The sequence below is a fragment of the Lepisma saccharinum genome, chromosome 26 (genome assembly GCF_977018435.1).
Source record: "Lepisma saccharinum chromosome 26, izLepSacc3.1, whole genome shotgun sequence".
In the NCBI taxonomy this organism is placed as follows: domain Eukaryota; kingdom Metazoa; phylum Arthropoda; class Insecta; order Zygentoma; family Lepismatidae; genus Lepisma; species Lepisma saccharinum.
This window is the reverse complement of record NC_139254.1, coordinates 52,055,262-52,070,447: the sequence shown is the minus strand read 5'-3', so window position 1 is coordinate 52,070,447 and position 15,186 is coordinate 52,055,262. Positions and strand designations below refer to the sequence as shown.

General features: G+C 37.0%; 2 protein-coding genes across 2 annotated transcripts in view; one reads left to right on the top strand and one right to left on the bottom strand.

Moving 5' to 3' along the window:
- LOC145979564 (uncharacterized) overlaps window positions 1–15,186 on the bottom strand; it is a 420,647-nt gene that overhangs the window by 125,293 nt on the left and 280,168 nt on the right. The gene's annotated exons all lie outside the window — the stretch shown is intronic.
- The window catches only part of Kap-alpha3 (karyopherin alpha3), a 53,448-nt gene continuing 47,781 nt past the window's right edge, over window positions 9,520–15,186 (top strand). Inside the window, exon 1 of the mRNA XM_083112726.1 lies at window positions 9,520–9,841. Within this exon, the coding sequence (XP_082968852.1) occupies window positions 9,776–9,841 (66 nt within the window). The 5' untranslated portion in view covers window positions 9,520–9,775. The remainder of the gene's footprint in view (window positions 9,842–15,186) is intronic.

The following is a 15,186-nucleotide window of genomic DNA, read 5'->3' as shown; positions in this document are numbered from 1 at the left end:
CTTCACTGCTATTACAGATTCTATGTAATATGGTTCAGTAAGGCCCAGGTTCTGCCCACAAAACTTATGTTGTGTTCAAGCAGAATCTCTACACACTGATGTGATAGGGGTGTAACACCATGGTCAAGACCTAGAATCTTATTCTTGCTGTGAATAGTGTTTTTGGAATTTTGAATGGAATCAACTATAAATGGTTGCTCTTTCTTATTAAATACAATAAAAGATCCTTTATACTCGGACAATGGGCCCGTGTAGACATATGGTCCATAAAATGAATTATAATCAGGTGGGGGCGCCATATCTAAAAAAAATTTATCAATACATTATTTTGCATGCAATAGGTATTTCTATGTTAATAGCATATAATTCTACACACCAAGCATGTACATGAGTAACTTATTAAAACATGCAGCATAAGAAGAATTGTTGAATTTTACATTCATAAGGCATTTGCTGAATTGTACAATAAATTTTTTTGTATTTTTCTACATACCCCAACTTCATATAAATAATAGGGGTTGGTTTAGATTTAATAGTGCAGATATTATAACAGATGGGGAGGGGAATATATATTTCAACATATGTTGAAACGAAACGTTTCAACGTATGTTGAAATATATATTCCCCTCCCCATCTGTTATAATATCTGCACTATTAAATCTAAACCAACCCCTATTATTTATATGAAGTTGGGGTATGTAGAAAAATACAAAAAAATTTATTGTACAATTCAGCAAATGCCTTATGAATGTAAAATTCAACAATTCTTCTTATGCTGCATGTTTTAATAAGTTACTCATGTACATGCTTGGTGTGTAGAATTATATGCTATTAACATAGAAATACCTATTGCATGCAAAATAATGTATTGATAAATTTTTTTTAGATATGGCGCCCCCACCTGATTATAATTCATTTTATGGACCATATGTCTACACGGGCCCATTGTCCGAGTATAAAGGATCTTTTATTGTATTTAATAAGAAAGAGCAACCATTTATAGTTGATTCCATTCAAAATTCCAAAAACACTATTCACAGCAAGAATAAGATTCTAGGTCTTGACCATGGTGTTACACCCCTATCACATCAGTGTGTAGAGATTCTGCTTGAACACAACATAAGTTTTGTGGGCAGAACCTGGGCCTTACTGAACCATATTACATAGAATCTGTAATAGCAGTGAAGCATGAATGCATCTATTCTATAGTGATTTACCTGTGATTCATGGTAATATATGCAATCACCCAGCCCTATGCTTACATACCCAAAACTATGATCCCTGTCAAGCAACCACCTAAACTCTATCTCATTCCTAACTGCAAAAAAATCATACTCTGATAGAGTTGAAAATTCATGCCTTATAGAATCAACAAGAATGTCAGATTTAATGTACCGTGCAATGTTTCTTCTGTCAAAATATGTTTGCATTTTGGCACCCTATAAAAACAAAATGCCAAATTAATTTACAAAGCATATCCCCAAAACAGAATCAATATATTCATACCTGCACTCATACATATTAACAACTGATTGAGTCACAATTAAATTGGCATCTTATAGATTCTATATTGTTCTCAGATATTGTTCCCAATTGTTAAATCTTCACGCATAGATTTGAGATCTGTCTAACACAACTGCTTCCCGCAACTGCACTGGGAATGAAATATGCCGTTTTGCAGAACAATCACTAGGCAAGAGGCATTGCATTTTTGAAATTTTCTGCACATAAAACACATAGATAGTTCGTTCATAGATATAAGATTCTTATCAAAATTGTAAAAGGTTTCAGGGTTGAAATCACTACCCCTGTACATAAGATTGTCATCCTCCTGGTGAAATTCTAATGCATTGAAATAGTTTCTATCTGTTATGTCGTATCGGTGCAAACTGAATTTGAATCCGGAAATCATATAATTTGAGTACCACCTTCTTGTATAATCCACATCGAAGAAAATAAAAAAGCCATTGATCCTTCCCCCCTTTATATATTGATATTCCTCAAATAGGGTGATGTCCCCCAGACTCAAATATTTAAATTGCTTCCCACAGTCTAGAACCCATTGAATCTCTGTCTCATTTCTCGCACAAAACAAATCAAACTCTGTAATTTGGTGGAATCTGGGCATGATATCATCAAGTACACACTTGGATCTAATAAATCGGGATAGGCATCTTCTATCAAAATATGTTTGCATCTGAAATTAGAACAACTCTGAGTCACAAATTTGCATGCCGCATCTGCATCTCACATTAAAAAATCCCCACTCCATGATTCTTCCCACACAGTCCAGGCCACAGTGTTTAAATTTGTGCCATATGAAGTACAGGACCATTTCATTCAGTCCAAACAACAAATGTCTAAAATCCTCATAGGTATATATTCTGTCATCCCCATTATGTTGGAAATAAAATCTGTCAATGAAATATGGGAGGCCCATTGTGAAACAATATCAAAATGCATACAGATTAAATTTGTACGGTGAGAAATTCCTGCAATGTGTAACAAATATGGGTCACACTTTTCTCCTCTCCCGATATTATGACATGATCCCAAACACAAAAACAGTCACATGGATCCATTTTGATAGTATCCCCACAGATGAGGATAGAAAAATCCTCATAGAGAAATTTCCAAATTTAAAATATGTCACTGTGTATCACAGCTTGTGCTCACCAGAAGATATTTGTAATATTCCAGATTTCTGTAAAAATTTGAAGGATCTAGGTGTAAATTTGTACATGATGAAAAAGTATCACATCAACCATGAGGCCATGAGTCTCGGCATTACAGCAGAGGATTATGGAACATATGGTGTCTGTGTTTAATGCAGTGCATTTTCTTACAGATGATTGTTTTTCTTGGCTTATACTTAATATATGCAGCCATTCAATCTGGATGTGCCATAGCTCATGCCTTTGATCAGAACAAATATGTAATCAATGCAATATCAAGTTTCACCGTTTTGCTTCAATCAATTACAATAGTTGTAAATTTGTGTCTCTTTATCAATTATGGACATGATGGATATAGAAGAGAGCATATTTATTGCTAAAAACAATGTTGAATCCCTGCTCGCATTGGATGTTTTAACCTATGATATAATGGAGCTAGGTCCTATTAGGTTTAAGATGTTTGCACAGATTGTAAATAAAATAAAATATGCAAAACTTGTAAGGGCAACAATTATAAGCACAAGATTGGATCAATTTAGAGAATTGAAAGACTTCACACAGAACATTGATATATTTTCATTCAGCCAAAATTCAAAAATTATATCCATTCCCAGGTATCACCAGTATAGGTCAAATTATGGAATAACATATTACAACCCAACAAATATTATAAACACATCACCTCTTGCTCAAATATATCATGCAGAAGCTGAGATAGACCCGCTTGTAGAATAGCTTCACTTTTATGAAATTCCAGACAGTTTGGATTCTGTTTCAAATTTCAGGAACCTGAAACACATAAGCTTTGGGAGTTTTGTATGCAACCCAGTCAATATAATTTTTCCTATATTTGTAGACAATATATTGCACAGTCCCGAATTGTTGAAGCTCCAAGTGCAGTATGTATGATATGGAATCGTGGAAAAATAATTACTCCATGCCATCGCTTGGAATTATGATTTTATGCGGTACGTGCCTTGTAATAGTACTTGTGATATTAATTGTATTAGAATAGGTGTGACAGAATCCAAGAACTTAACATGTTCCACAGCAATACTGTACTACAGAATCAATACTGATCTTAGAAACAACATATTCCCACTCAGGGAACTTGAATCTGGTGGAGGTTCCATCTACAAAAAAAATATTTTGTGTAAAAACTCTAATTATTTAAGTCCATCTTGTATTGAATGAGCCAGAATTGATATTGTTTTTAAGCAGGTACATAATCAACTCATTAAAATATAAACCAGAATTTACATCCAATTTTCCTGCCTCATCAAGTATGGAAATTGTTGTGTCCCATGATATGTCATCAACAGGCCACCTGCTGTTTGTATAAATTCTATGATCATGGAAAAATTTGTAAAACCTAAATTTTTCTAAACTTGAAGTACTTTTTGTAAAAAAAGCAACATATTTTCCCCAATAACAATGCAACAGGTATGCATCAATTCTATGCCAGTATGTATTGGATTCAAAATCATCATATTCAGAACCCAATTCTATGCTCACATACCCAAACCCAACATCACTGTCAAGTACCCATCTTGCTTCTGTTTCATTTTGCACTTTAAAAAAATCATACTCTGATAGATTTTCAAATTTTTCCCTAAAACAATCCAACAGGTGGTCTGATTTTATATATCTTGCAATATTTCTTCTTTCAAAATATGTTTGCATGTTCAGGTATCTATATTTCCTGGAAGATATTATTCTGATTGTTTTTTAACATTGAAACTTTTGGTAAATATTTACTGCTGTTGAAATAGCCCAGCCTAACATGTAATATTGTTTGCAGGTTGATTCAAGATGCAAAAATATTTCCAGATACATCAAATCCAAATCTCTTGCTCCTGAATTTAAATTGAGATTCTCAAAATTGTAAAATATATTGTGTGCTCCATGATGTTCACATAATTTGTGGAGAGCCTGTTTCTGGTGCACAGGGTCAAGTTCCTGGTCTAGAAAATTGCAAAACTTAGCCTTGCAATCCAAACTATACAGGGCAATCACACAAATATTTCCAATCAATTTTGTTTGGAAATGTTGATGACTGTGCAGAAGAAGTATCTATATGTTCATATGTGAAGTATTTCATGCTATATTCTCAATGGCATTTGGGGCAAATTTTTGTGAGAATTCTGTTTTTATCTGGGTTACAATTCTTTTGGTGCTTATCCCAATTGGGGCTGGATATATTTTTATTGCATTGATTGCAATATTTTTGATTCGGCATTTTTGTTGTTGGTTTATTATATATATTTCCTGGGGTTCAAATCAAAATTCTATACTTAATAATAAATATCAATTGGGTTCAGCAGTGTGTTTTGTATATTTAGGGTGTGTGTGTGTGTATGTGTGTTAATATTTTTGGCTTTGGTATTTATATAAAATTTCTTGGGGTTCAAATCAAAACTCTATACTTAATAAACCTATGACAGGTTGTCAAAATTCTGTATATTAAATCAAATAGATTTGTAATTCAATTTATACAAATCTGCAATATTTTTGTGTTTAAAAAATATGAGCAGCACTGCAACAACACATTTTTTCTCTTCAACAACTCTCACAATACTGGCTGATATGCAATGCAAAATCTTTTTATATAGCCTAAACACGGACCGCATTGAAAATATCTGAAACAATAAGACCAGAAATAGGCCACAACTTGGCCACAAGTGGACCGGAAGTAGGCAAACCGGAAGTGGACCGGAAGTGGACCGGAAGTAAATATGTGTGGGTGGGTGTGGGTGTATGTGGGTGGGTGTGGGTATGGGTAGCTCATATGAGCATCTTGGCTTAGTTTTAAGTGTGGCCAAAAAAAATATCAAGAGGGGCATATTTTTGACAAATTTATGGACAACAATCTCACAGAAGTGCCTTTTATAAGTATAGGCAAATCAATCTGAGGGGGGTTCATACTTTCCGAGAAATTCCCGAGGTCATTTTTTACAAAAATCTTGGATTAGACAGGGTTCCACACTTGAGCAAAAAGCTCATATGGGCATGTTGAGCTTGTTTTAAGTGTAGCCAAATCTGCTTGAGGGGGGTTCATACTTTCCTGGGTTTATCCTATAGCCAATCCCACTACTCCAGTGCGTGCAGAAACCCGCTTCGGGCAACCATTACGAATTCGACGCCACGACGCAATTCAACAACATACAGTTCGACATGCCAGATTTCGTGGTTGTGCTTTTTCAGACCGGACGCGATAACAATCAGGAAAAAGATCCCAGCATGTTGGACAACTGTAAAATCAAGAACGCCTAACTTCAAGAACGGAAGAAACGAAGTTTTCCCACGTGAGAATTACAACCTAGACATTAACGCCAACGATTACCTCAAGCTTTACGAAGCGTACACCGCATACAAAAGAGTAACCACGGGTAACGTCGACATGTACTACACTCCAAGCAAATTCAAAGCACAGAGACCCATGTTCGTAATCAACACGTCAAAAAAAAAGCAGGTTGTGGTCAACGATCGCATCAACATCAAAATAGTGTGTGAATTTCACAATCTACTCCCTGACGATACCGTTTGCAGCGTAATCCTGGTTGCAGAGAAGTCATTCGTCCAAGATGTCAAAAATGAGAGGGTCACGGAACAGTTTTAACTCAGGAAGTTTCAAAATTAAGAACAAGTATCACCATTTTAGAAATCATAAAAATTTGCACAAAATTGTCAAAAATTTAAAAATACTAAAAAAAGAATGTTGACGTACTCAAAAGAAATTCCTATATCCGAGTTTGACTGTCGTCGTCTATCAAAAATTCCGTGACCCTTCCGAAAAAAAAAAAAAAAATCCGAAATTCAAAAATGGCGACCGGAAGTGGACGTATCTCGAAAACGGTAAGAGAAATCGCGAAAATAACTCGAAAAATCTCCCCGTTAACACCCTTGTCGATTTTGACGATGTAGAGTAAGAGTACAAAATTTGGTGGTTCTGAGGTCAAGGAGTGGGCCAACTGCCGATTTTTTTTCGATCGCTCGTAACTTTCGAAAGGATGATCGTAGAGACATGGTTTTTTTTTTGCGTTAGCATCGTCTCGATGTCCTCTGTCCTCCCTGACTGAAATTGGTATAGGTCGTCATGGAACCAAACTTACCTCCTCTGGAAATTTTCCAAGCCCCGTGTTAAAAAACCTAAAAATGCGAATATCTCGAAAACGGTGAGAGATAGCGCGAAAATATATCGAAAAATCTCCCCATATGTACGCCTTGTCGATTTTGGTGATGCAGAGTACGTATGCCAAGTTTGGTGGTCCTAAGTTTATTTGGTTTATTGGTTTATTTATAAGATCTAGTGATTCGAAAATGAAAAAGACTAAATACCGTAAAGTAACAATGTCTACTAGTTTGGGTCCAAAACTGAAGACATTGACGACAGCGGAACTTCCGGAGCGTCATTGTAGTGCTAGCTCACGTCGAAGGCCGAAGAGATCGAAGGTCTCTCTCCTTCTCTAAAGTGAATATTTCAGCGGTTTATTAAAAAGAAATAAGCTTCACAGATCAACTGAAAATCAAAGTTTTGAGTGATGGTTTAGTTGTGCCTGAACAAAATTTCATGTACGCAGTCCGAGAATTTCATGGCATAAAAAAAACAACTTTTTTTAAGCCTACTGGGTTCGCACTTACACAAATACGACATACATTTTATGAATGTCCAGAAGAGAATGCAAGAAGATGTTGAATATGTAGTTATTTTAGTGGAAATTGCAGGTTCTACCAGGACCCGAATCAGGGCTCTGGCATACCATGCTATTGCTCAACTAACTGAGCCACAGAGCCACCCTTGACTTCGCCTGATTTTGCGCTAAAATGTATACATAGTACATGTTCTGTGTATGTAAAATCGTAAGATATTACCGGTTTAATTAACAAGCACAGAAAACATAGGAGATAGAAGAAAACTGAGGGGTATTCCCACCGGTTGAGGAGACATTTTACTTATGTAAGTCAACACGAGCTGCCGCTTCGAGGTGACGATGACAATGGCCTACTAAGGGAGATTTCACACCGTGTTGCCTGAGGATTTCACAAGTCGAATGTTGGTTTGTGCGGCCTTTTGTGTAGCTACGGTGTGAAACGTTTCTGTTGATTGGCTCGTTCCATACGACATGTATCGCTTGTCCCTTCGGTCTGAAATCTTCCTAAGTCTTGAAGATGCAAGTCACAAGGATGGAAAATTAGGACTTTATTAAGGTTAGGTCCGAAGGCAGGCGACAGCACTCTAAAGGATAATATCAAAACCTGCAGGAAGAACGCATCTTACTTATGTCTTCAATACGAAATGATAAAATCTTCTGGTGAGTTGATTTTAAAGATTGTATCCGAGATAAAGAGTGGCGTACCGAGGATTATCGGATGGGAGACGGGTTACGAATACTACGTATTTTTGGTAGTCCGTCCTCATTTTGCCATCTTTTCCTGTCTTTGACGTTCCTTTTTTTTAACGACTACTGGATCAAATGGGGTTATGACCCCACCAATCCTCCCTTGGGCACGTCACTAGAAATAAATGTGTAAGCATTTGGTCATATTGGGCGACGAAACATTAGATGTGTTTGGAACGTAAGGGTTTTCACTGTGCATTAATTGTTTCACGATTCAACTGTATTCGAGAAGACTTCCTTTGTTTCGTGCTGCGTGTATGACAAGACTGCAAGCTGTGAAACAATTTTGAACACTTGCGATTGCTTAGGCCTGAATATGAACAATTTGGTGGGTTTCGGCTTTGATAAGAGCTGCAAACATGGAAGGACAAGACAAGGCACATTAGTGGCATTCAGGCTCGAATCAGAGAGAAATATTCGAGAACTATCTGCATCCAGTTCGCAGCCCACAACTTGAATCTCGCGTTGTCGAGTGAATTGTCCATCCCGTGCATGTGTAACAGCTTCGTAAAAACACTAAAGACACCATAGATGTTTTGATGCCTGATGAGAAGAAATGGACAAACACACATACTCTGTTTCGAGTGGTAAAAAACGCTCAAATTTCACGTCCTGATTAAAATGGCAGCCTTAAACAGAGGCATCGATATAGGGGATAGTTGTTCCCCATTTTGTTGCCTCGTAATCCTAGGCCTTGTCTACCAAGAGAAAGTAAACTTTCCTTGCACCCCCCCCCCCCCAGTTTTGAAACCCAATGGCCACCACTGGCCTAAAACATACATTTGTGAGGCTATATCTATACCCCTTAAAAAGATGATGTTCAGCCCTCGCCCGAAAGGAATTCCTGGATACGTGCCTGTACTCGGGAGCAGGGCCGGCGATTAGGAGGAGCGAGGGGGCAGTTGCGCCCCTGCTCTATGCTAAACTTTATCTACCAAGCGAAAGTAAATTGTTCTTGCCCTCCAGTTTTGGCGTCTTGCCCTCCCCCATAGTTTTGGAACACAATTGCCGCCACTGATCGGGAGTTCCTTCAATACATTTGTTCTAATCCGAAGCCTCTTTTTCTCAAAGGAGTTTTCCTCGGAGCGCGTGGGGGGGGGGGTCGCAGCGATCAAACTGTGGGGAATGTGTGGTGATACTATTCCTCCAGTTAAGAAAATTCTCATAAATTATCCCCAATAGGATAATTTGCATAGACATTGCCCCGCCCTACCCACTGCATTTTCCCCATGTTGATCCATGCAACTTTCCCCAAACTGGTTTTTCCATATATATCAGGGTGAAAGTGGCCCTCTGCCCCCCCTCTACGGGCGCCCTTGATTATATATCAATTTGTGATTAGCTTTTGCATATAAAGTTACCGATTGATAATTACACGTGTAATTGGTATAAATTCTCATTACTGACGGTTTGTTGCTATATTGTGTTGAAGATTACCTACCCACAAAAGCTACGTACTTTGAGATGTCCGAAGGATCATGGTCGTGCTTAAGCATGAACTATCTAACATGTAATTGACATGTGACTCTATTTACATTTGGAAAGACTTGCTTTTTAAGAGGATAATCGTACAAATGAGCGTAAGCATCGCAATACTAAATAAGTGACAGTGCGGAAACGTGGAAGTTACAAGACATTGTGAGGCATTTATATCAGAGAAACCGGCATTTTGATAGTCTTAAGTTCATAAACTTCTGAAAAATGGCGTCCGATCCGCTGGCGAAGAACAGGATGCAGATATTCAAAAACAAAGGGAAAGACCAAGAGGTAACTATTGATAATGTTTATCCACCTTTGTCGGGTATGCAGGTTACTCAAAAGCTTTGAAGTGATGTTTTTACGTAGTATTATTGATGTTCTAGATGCTTTCACGGACTTCATGGCTACATGTGAAAACTGTTTTTTAGTAATTTGAAAGACATTCCAGTATATTAGCGGAGAAATTGTACAGTAAAACGAAGCTTAATACGATAAGTGTTTTTATTTCTGTGCAGATCATGCAATTAGGCTGAATACTGGTCCATGGTAGTCTCAAATCTGTCCTGCTGCATGTAACTTAACGTGAGAAAATATCGAAGTACAACGAACATTTCTGACTTAATGTAAGACATTATTGTAAAGCTGTCTCACACAGTACGAATAGGTTGACAACTTTCCTTTACATATAACAGAAAGAGAACATGAATACTAAATACATGTATAATCCTCATGAGTGCACACTTTTGTTATTGTGTGCCAATCATTTTCTCACTCATTCGCTATTTTATAGCATAAGCATGTGTTCCAATTGCAATATTTTGATAGTTTTGGTAATATTGCATACATTGTACCATGTATTGGACGATAATACACCTTGATCCATATTAGGAAATGACAATCTTCACTGCAATTGTTATTGTAAATAATGTGGAAGCTGTTTAAACAGCTATGAAAACAAATTAATGAGTGTAATTTTTGTTGATTCCCTTTCACCTCAAAAGTTGGAAATTTGGTAGTACTATATGGATCAGATTAGATTTTTTAAAATTGAAGGTTAACAATGCCTTGTTTATTATTTTTTGTGTGATTTTGAATCTTTCTAATTTTTAAAACCTGTAATTGGTTGATTTAAAAAGTAAGCATTATGCAAGTTCGAAGTTAAATGTAGACTTGATTGTTTTATTCCGAACTAATGATCTTGCACACACACACACACTTTTAAGATGATTCCATTTCTGGTGTAGGTCTTCTATGGGTGTTTTCTCTGCCATAGACTCGAATATGCATATGAATTTGGGCTTAATTGAAGATGACGGGAGTGTTCCTGATTTGTTTGAAATTTTGTACACTTTCTACATGAGGCCTCCTAAACACGAATCTGACATTAGAATTTCCCAGTCACGTCTATAACTTGAGATATAACCGAAAATTTCACGTGAGGTTAGGTTATGTTTGGCAAACATAGTTAAAATTACCACTAAGCTTACCTTCAAAGTCTGCACAAACCATTCACGTAAGGTTAGGTTTTGCAAACATACTTCAAATAACACTAAGCTTAGCTTCAAAGTCTGTAGTGTTTAAATCCAAAGGTGGATACAGTGTTGCCACACTTAAAATTCACACTCAGCATGTTCCTCTCCCTGTCACTGACAGTAATATGAAAAGCAATATATTACGCCTTACACACTTAATATCCAAATTTCAAACAGTGACCGGGACATCAGAACCTCTGATACTTCATCCAGAAAACTTATTTCGTTAGTACATTCTCTAGTAAATAAATCAGAGAACACCCCCGTCACCTTCAATTGCTCCTCAATTTGCAAGTAGCATCTCGTTTACGGTTGTCTTTGATATGGACTGCTGTTTCTACCATGTAACGTGACTCAATCTGTGAAGGGGTTTTCCTTTCCTAAATGCTTTCATTGTTATCGTAGGTGGGCTATATTTACACCTCCTAGCATTAAAATAATGCATGTAAATGCTTCCAACAGCTCATCATGTAATACCTAGACTCAAGAAGAAAAAAAAACTTCAAAACCTCATGTAGTAGTCCAGATATGAGATGAGTGATTCATTTGTCTAATCGCAAACATGATAATGAGTGATATGATGAAATTGATGAAGGGACACTCGCACAGGACATACATACTCAGGCTGGGATTTCAACCTGGGACCCCTGTCATCGTTGTCAGCCTGAGATAACTGTACACCAAGAATGGCTGCTTGCCGGAAAAGTGCAGATGATCATGTGTGCTACGTTTCAAATTATAATAAAGTGAATATGTGCAATGGGTTTACCGAACATTTTCCATTCAGGAGGGTGTAAGGGTCAACTCTGGGTATGGTTAGCCAAATGGCCATAAATTTTGCCATTATGGAAATATTTTTGTTGTGGGAAGGGGGGATAATTCACTAATGTGTAAAATGGTTGGAACCTAAAAAACTTCGCTTGCTACATCTTCTATTATTTGAATTAGAGCAAACACAAGTGTGTAAATTAGATTTTGAAAGTATTTTATTGTCATGTTTTTCCCAGACTGTATAGAGCGAGACCACAGATAAAGGATAGCTTGTTGCTTGTCTGTCTTAAGATTCTGTAGAATGACGTTTCCATTTCAACTTTGATAGAAATAAAGTTACATGTTTCAAATTGCACCAGGTAGGTTACTGCCCACTTAGTTATGCATCGAAGTGGCATTCACCATTGTCATTGCAATTAATACATGGAAAAGGGGTGTAAAAATCTAAGGTACAACAATATAAAACAAGATAATGGGTCCAAGTGTTTTATGATTTTTTTAAAAATTCTCTTAGCAGCAAGATTAATTATCGTAGAATTTTGATAATCATTGTCACACGAAATTTGAACTTTCCTTAAAGTAATGAGCATTGTTTGGATTTTGAAAAAAAAAAAAACTTTAAAAATTACCTTACGCAAGCATGCGTGCTTCCCATGAACAATGTATCTTCCATTGACAAGCAATTGTATCGTAAACCGGTAGGAATTAATGTAGAAGTAAATCAGAACCTTAACAGAATGCATTTAGAGGCTTTATTTTAATGCTAAGAGAACCAAACCTGGTTTGCCTAACGTAACTACGAAAGCATATATTGAACAAAATCTTGTAATTGTGAAAACTCCGCATTATTTATTAACAGAAGTAAATCTAAATACAACCGTGTTAAAATTGCATTCGTAGCATGATGAAATCTCAATAAAACAAAAGGAACTTGGGCCTAAAGCAATGCTATCAAAGCCTTTCCCATGTTCAATTTATTATTTAATCTTCAGAAATACACTAGACCAGGGCATGAAATTTCAAGTTTGAAGTCAGTCGCTGGACTCAAGTCTTTGGTCGCCACTGTTTTATATTGATAAATAATAAAAATATTCGCAATTATTAAAAATAACATGCCTCAGGAATTAATGTTTGTGTAGCGTCGTTTTACACTGAAGTACCACTTATCAATCACAGCTGCTGGGTCAAACACTGACAGGGGGTCCATTTACGGAAACTGGGAGCAAATCATCCAGTGTCTTAGTCGTCAGAGAGTTCCTGTAAGTAGTCTTGAGTCTGTTGTGACACCTGAAACCTCTCTCACATGAAGCTGTGCTCACTCGTAGAACAGCAGAAAATGTCAAAATCTGGAACAAATTTGGGAATCTTGCTGAACACTCCTCACTGTGAATCTTCTCCAGTGTCTGATTCAAAGTCAGAGAAGAAAACAAAAGTTTGTATTCTGTCCACTCTGCTAACAGAACATCCATTTTCTCATCATAGAGGCTCAGGTTCAAGTACATGTAGTGCTTCTTTTTCTTCTATCCCAAACTGAAGAATATTTTCTTTGGGAGGCCAACCCAAGGTGTCGAAAACATGCAGAGATGCAATCACATCTGTTGATATAGATTGCAATCTTTCTGTGATGTACACCTTCGCATTGTTAATTACGTTTCCTCTAACAGTCTGAAACTCTTGCTCTCCATTTTGAATGTTTGTGAGCTGCAAATCCCTGATCTTCCCTGAAATGGATACATGGTCCAAGAAATCTTGTTCGCTTGGTCCAACATTAGATTCCAGGTCAGTCAAAACTGAAATACAGTGTTCAATTCTTATTTTCAGATATGAAATCAAAAGATTCTTATTTTGTAGTGCCACGCTTAAAGGGTTCAATTTCCTGTAAAAATCCAAAAGGAAGTACAGAAGCTTAACAAATTTGAATTGCTTCAAACTTTTCAGCAAACCCTTAGCTTTAGCGCCATCATTGTCTTTTCTATGGAGCACCTGTTCAAGATTGGTCACAACAGCTTTCCATGATTTCAAGAGATCTCTTACAGCACTTTCTTTATTGGCTAACCACCTAATAGTGTGGATACCACTCAGTTTTAGAATTTCTTCTCCTATAACTTCTGCCGTTTCTCTCAAGAGGTGAAGTCTTCAGCAGAGCCATTATAAAACTGAAAAATATTCCTAATCACGGAATCAAATGCTCTACGATATTTAACTTCAACACGGCTAACTGCAAACGATGTGCAAGGCAGTGAATAGTTATCATTTTATTACAAATAGCTTTCATTTGCACAGCCAATCCTGATTTGTACCTGACCATATTTGCTGCACCATCAGTACCCAAGCCAACAATGTAATGCTTGTTTCTGTATTTATTTGAACCTATTGCCTTATCAAAGTAATCAGTTATGGCTGTGAAGTAACCAGCAGAGTATTACTTGTAAAAGGTCCTCTATGATGTGACCATAATTTGCATCCACGTATCGAACATACATACACATTTGCATGCTCGACTGATGATCTATCTGTGGATTCATCCATCAGAAGGCTGATGTATGTACTTTTCTTTATTTTCTCCACTAGATCTAACTTCAAAGTTTCAGCTATGAAATGAATAAATTCTCCTCATTGCGTTTCATTGCCATACTTAGGTAGAACACTCACACTTAATTTTCCTGCCAAACACAGCAGATCTACAAAGTCTTTAAATGGCTTCTCATGTTTAGCTACATAGTATGCTACATTAAATAATTTGTAAGATGGGGTCGGCATTGAGTGGACAAGGCGTTTTCAATCGGCTCGCTTTCCAAAACCATGTACGAACGTTGGATTGAGATGTTCGGGCATGTTTGTCACACATTTGAAACAACAAAATTTTAGTCGCCAGTCCCAAACTTTTGGTCCCCAATGGCGACCTGGTGACCGGAAATTTCGTGTCCTGCACTAGATTCTCACGAATTCGGCCATTCCTTGCACATATGGGTGCCGGATTATTGAGAGGGTCGGAAATTATGTACTACTATGTAGTTTAAACACATAGGGACTATACAGGCTGTACTTTACGTGTTTCCTTGTAGAAGCCATAGTATGTAATGAACTTTACTGTAAGAAAGTCACAATTTCAAATACTGTACGTATGTATAGCATTGTTTAACATTTTGAACTAACAACATTGTTGAACACTATAATTCATTGTTGTGCGCGTCATTTCTGCTTGAGTGACTACTGGCCGGATGTGGGCCAACTACTGAGAGGGCGAACTATTGAGGGCCGGATTAGCGAGAGTCTAGTGTACATTTTTAGGACTATTAATAACTCTCAATACCTTTGCATCATAGTGCA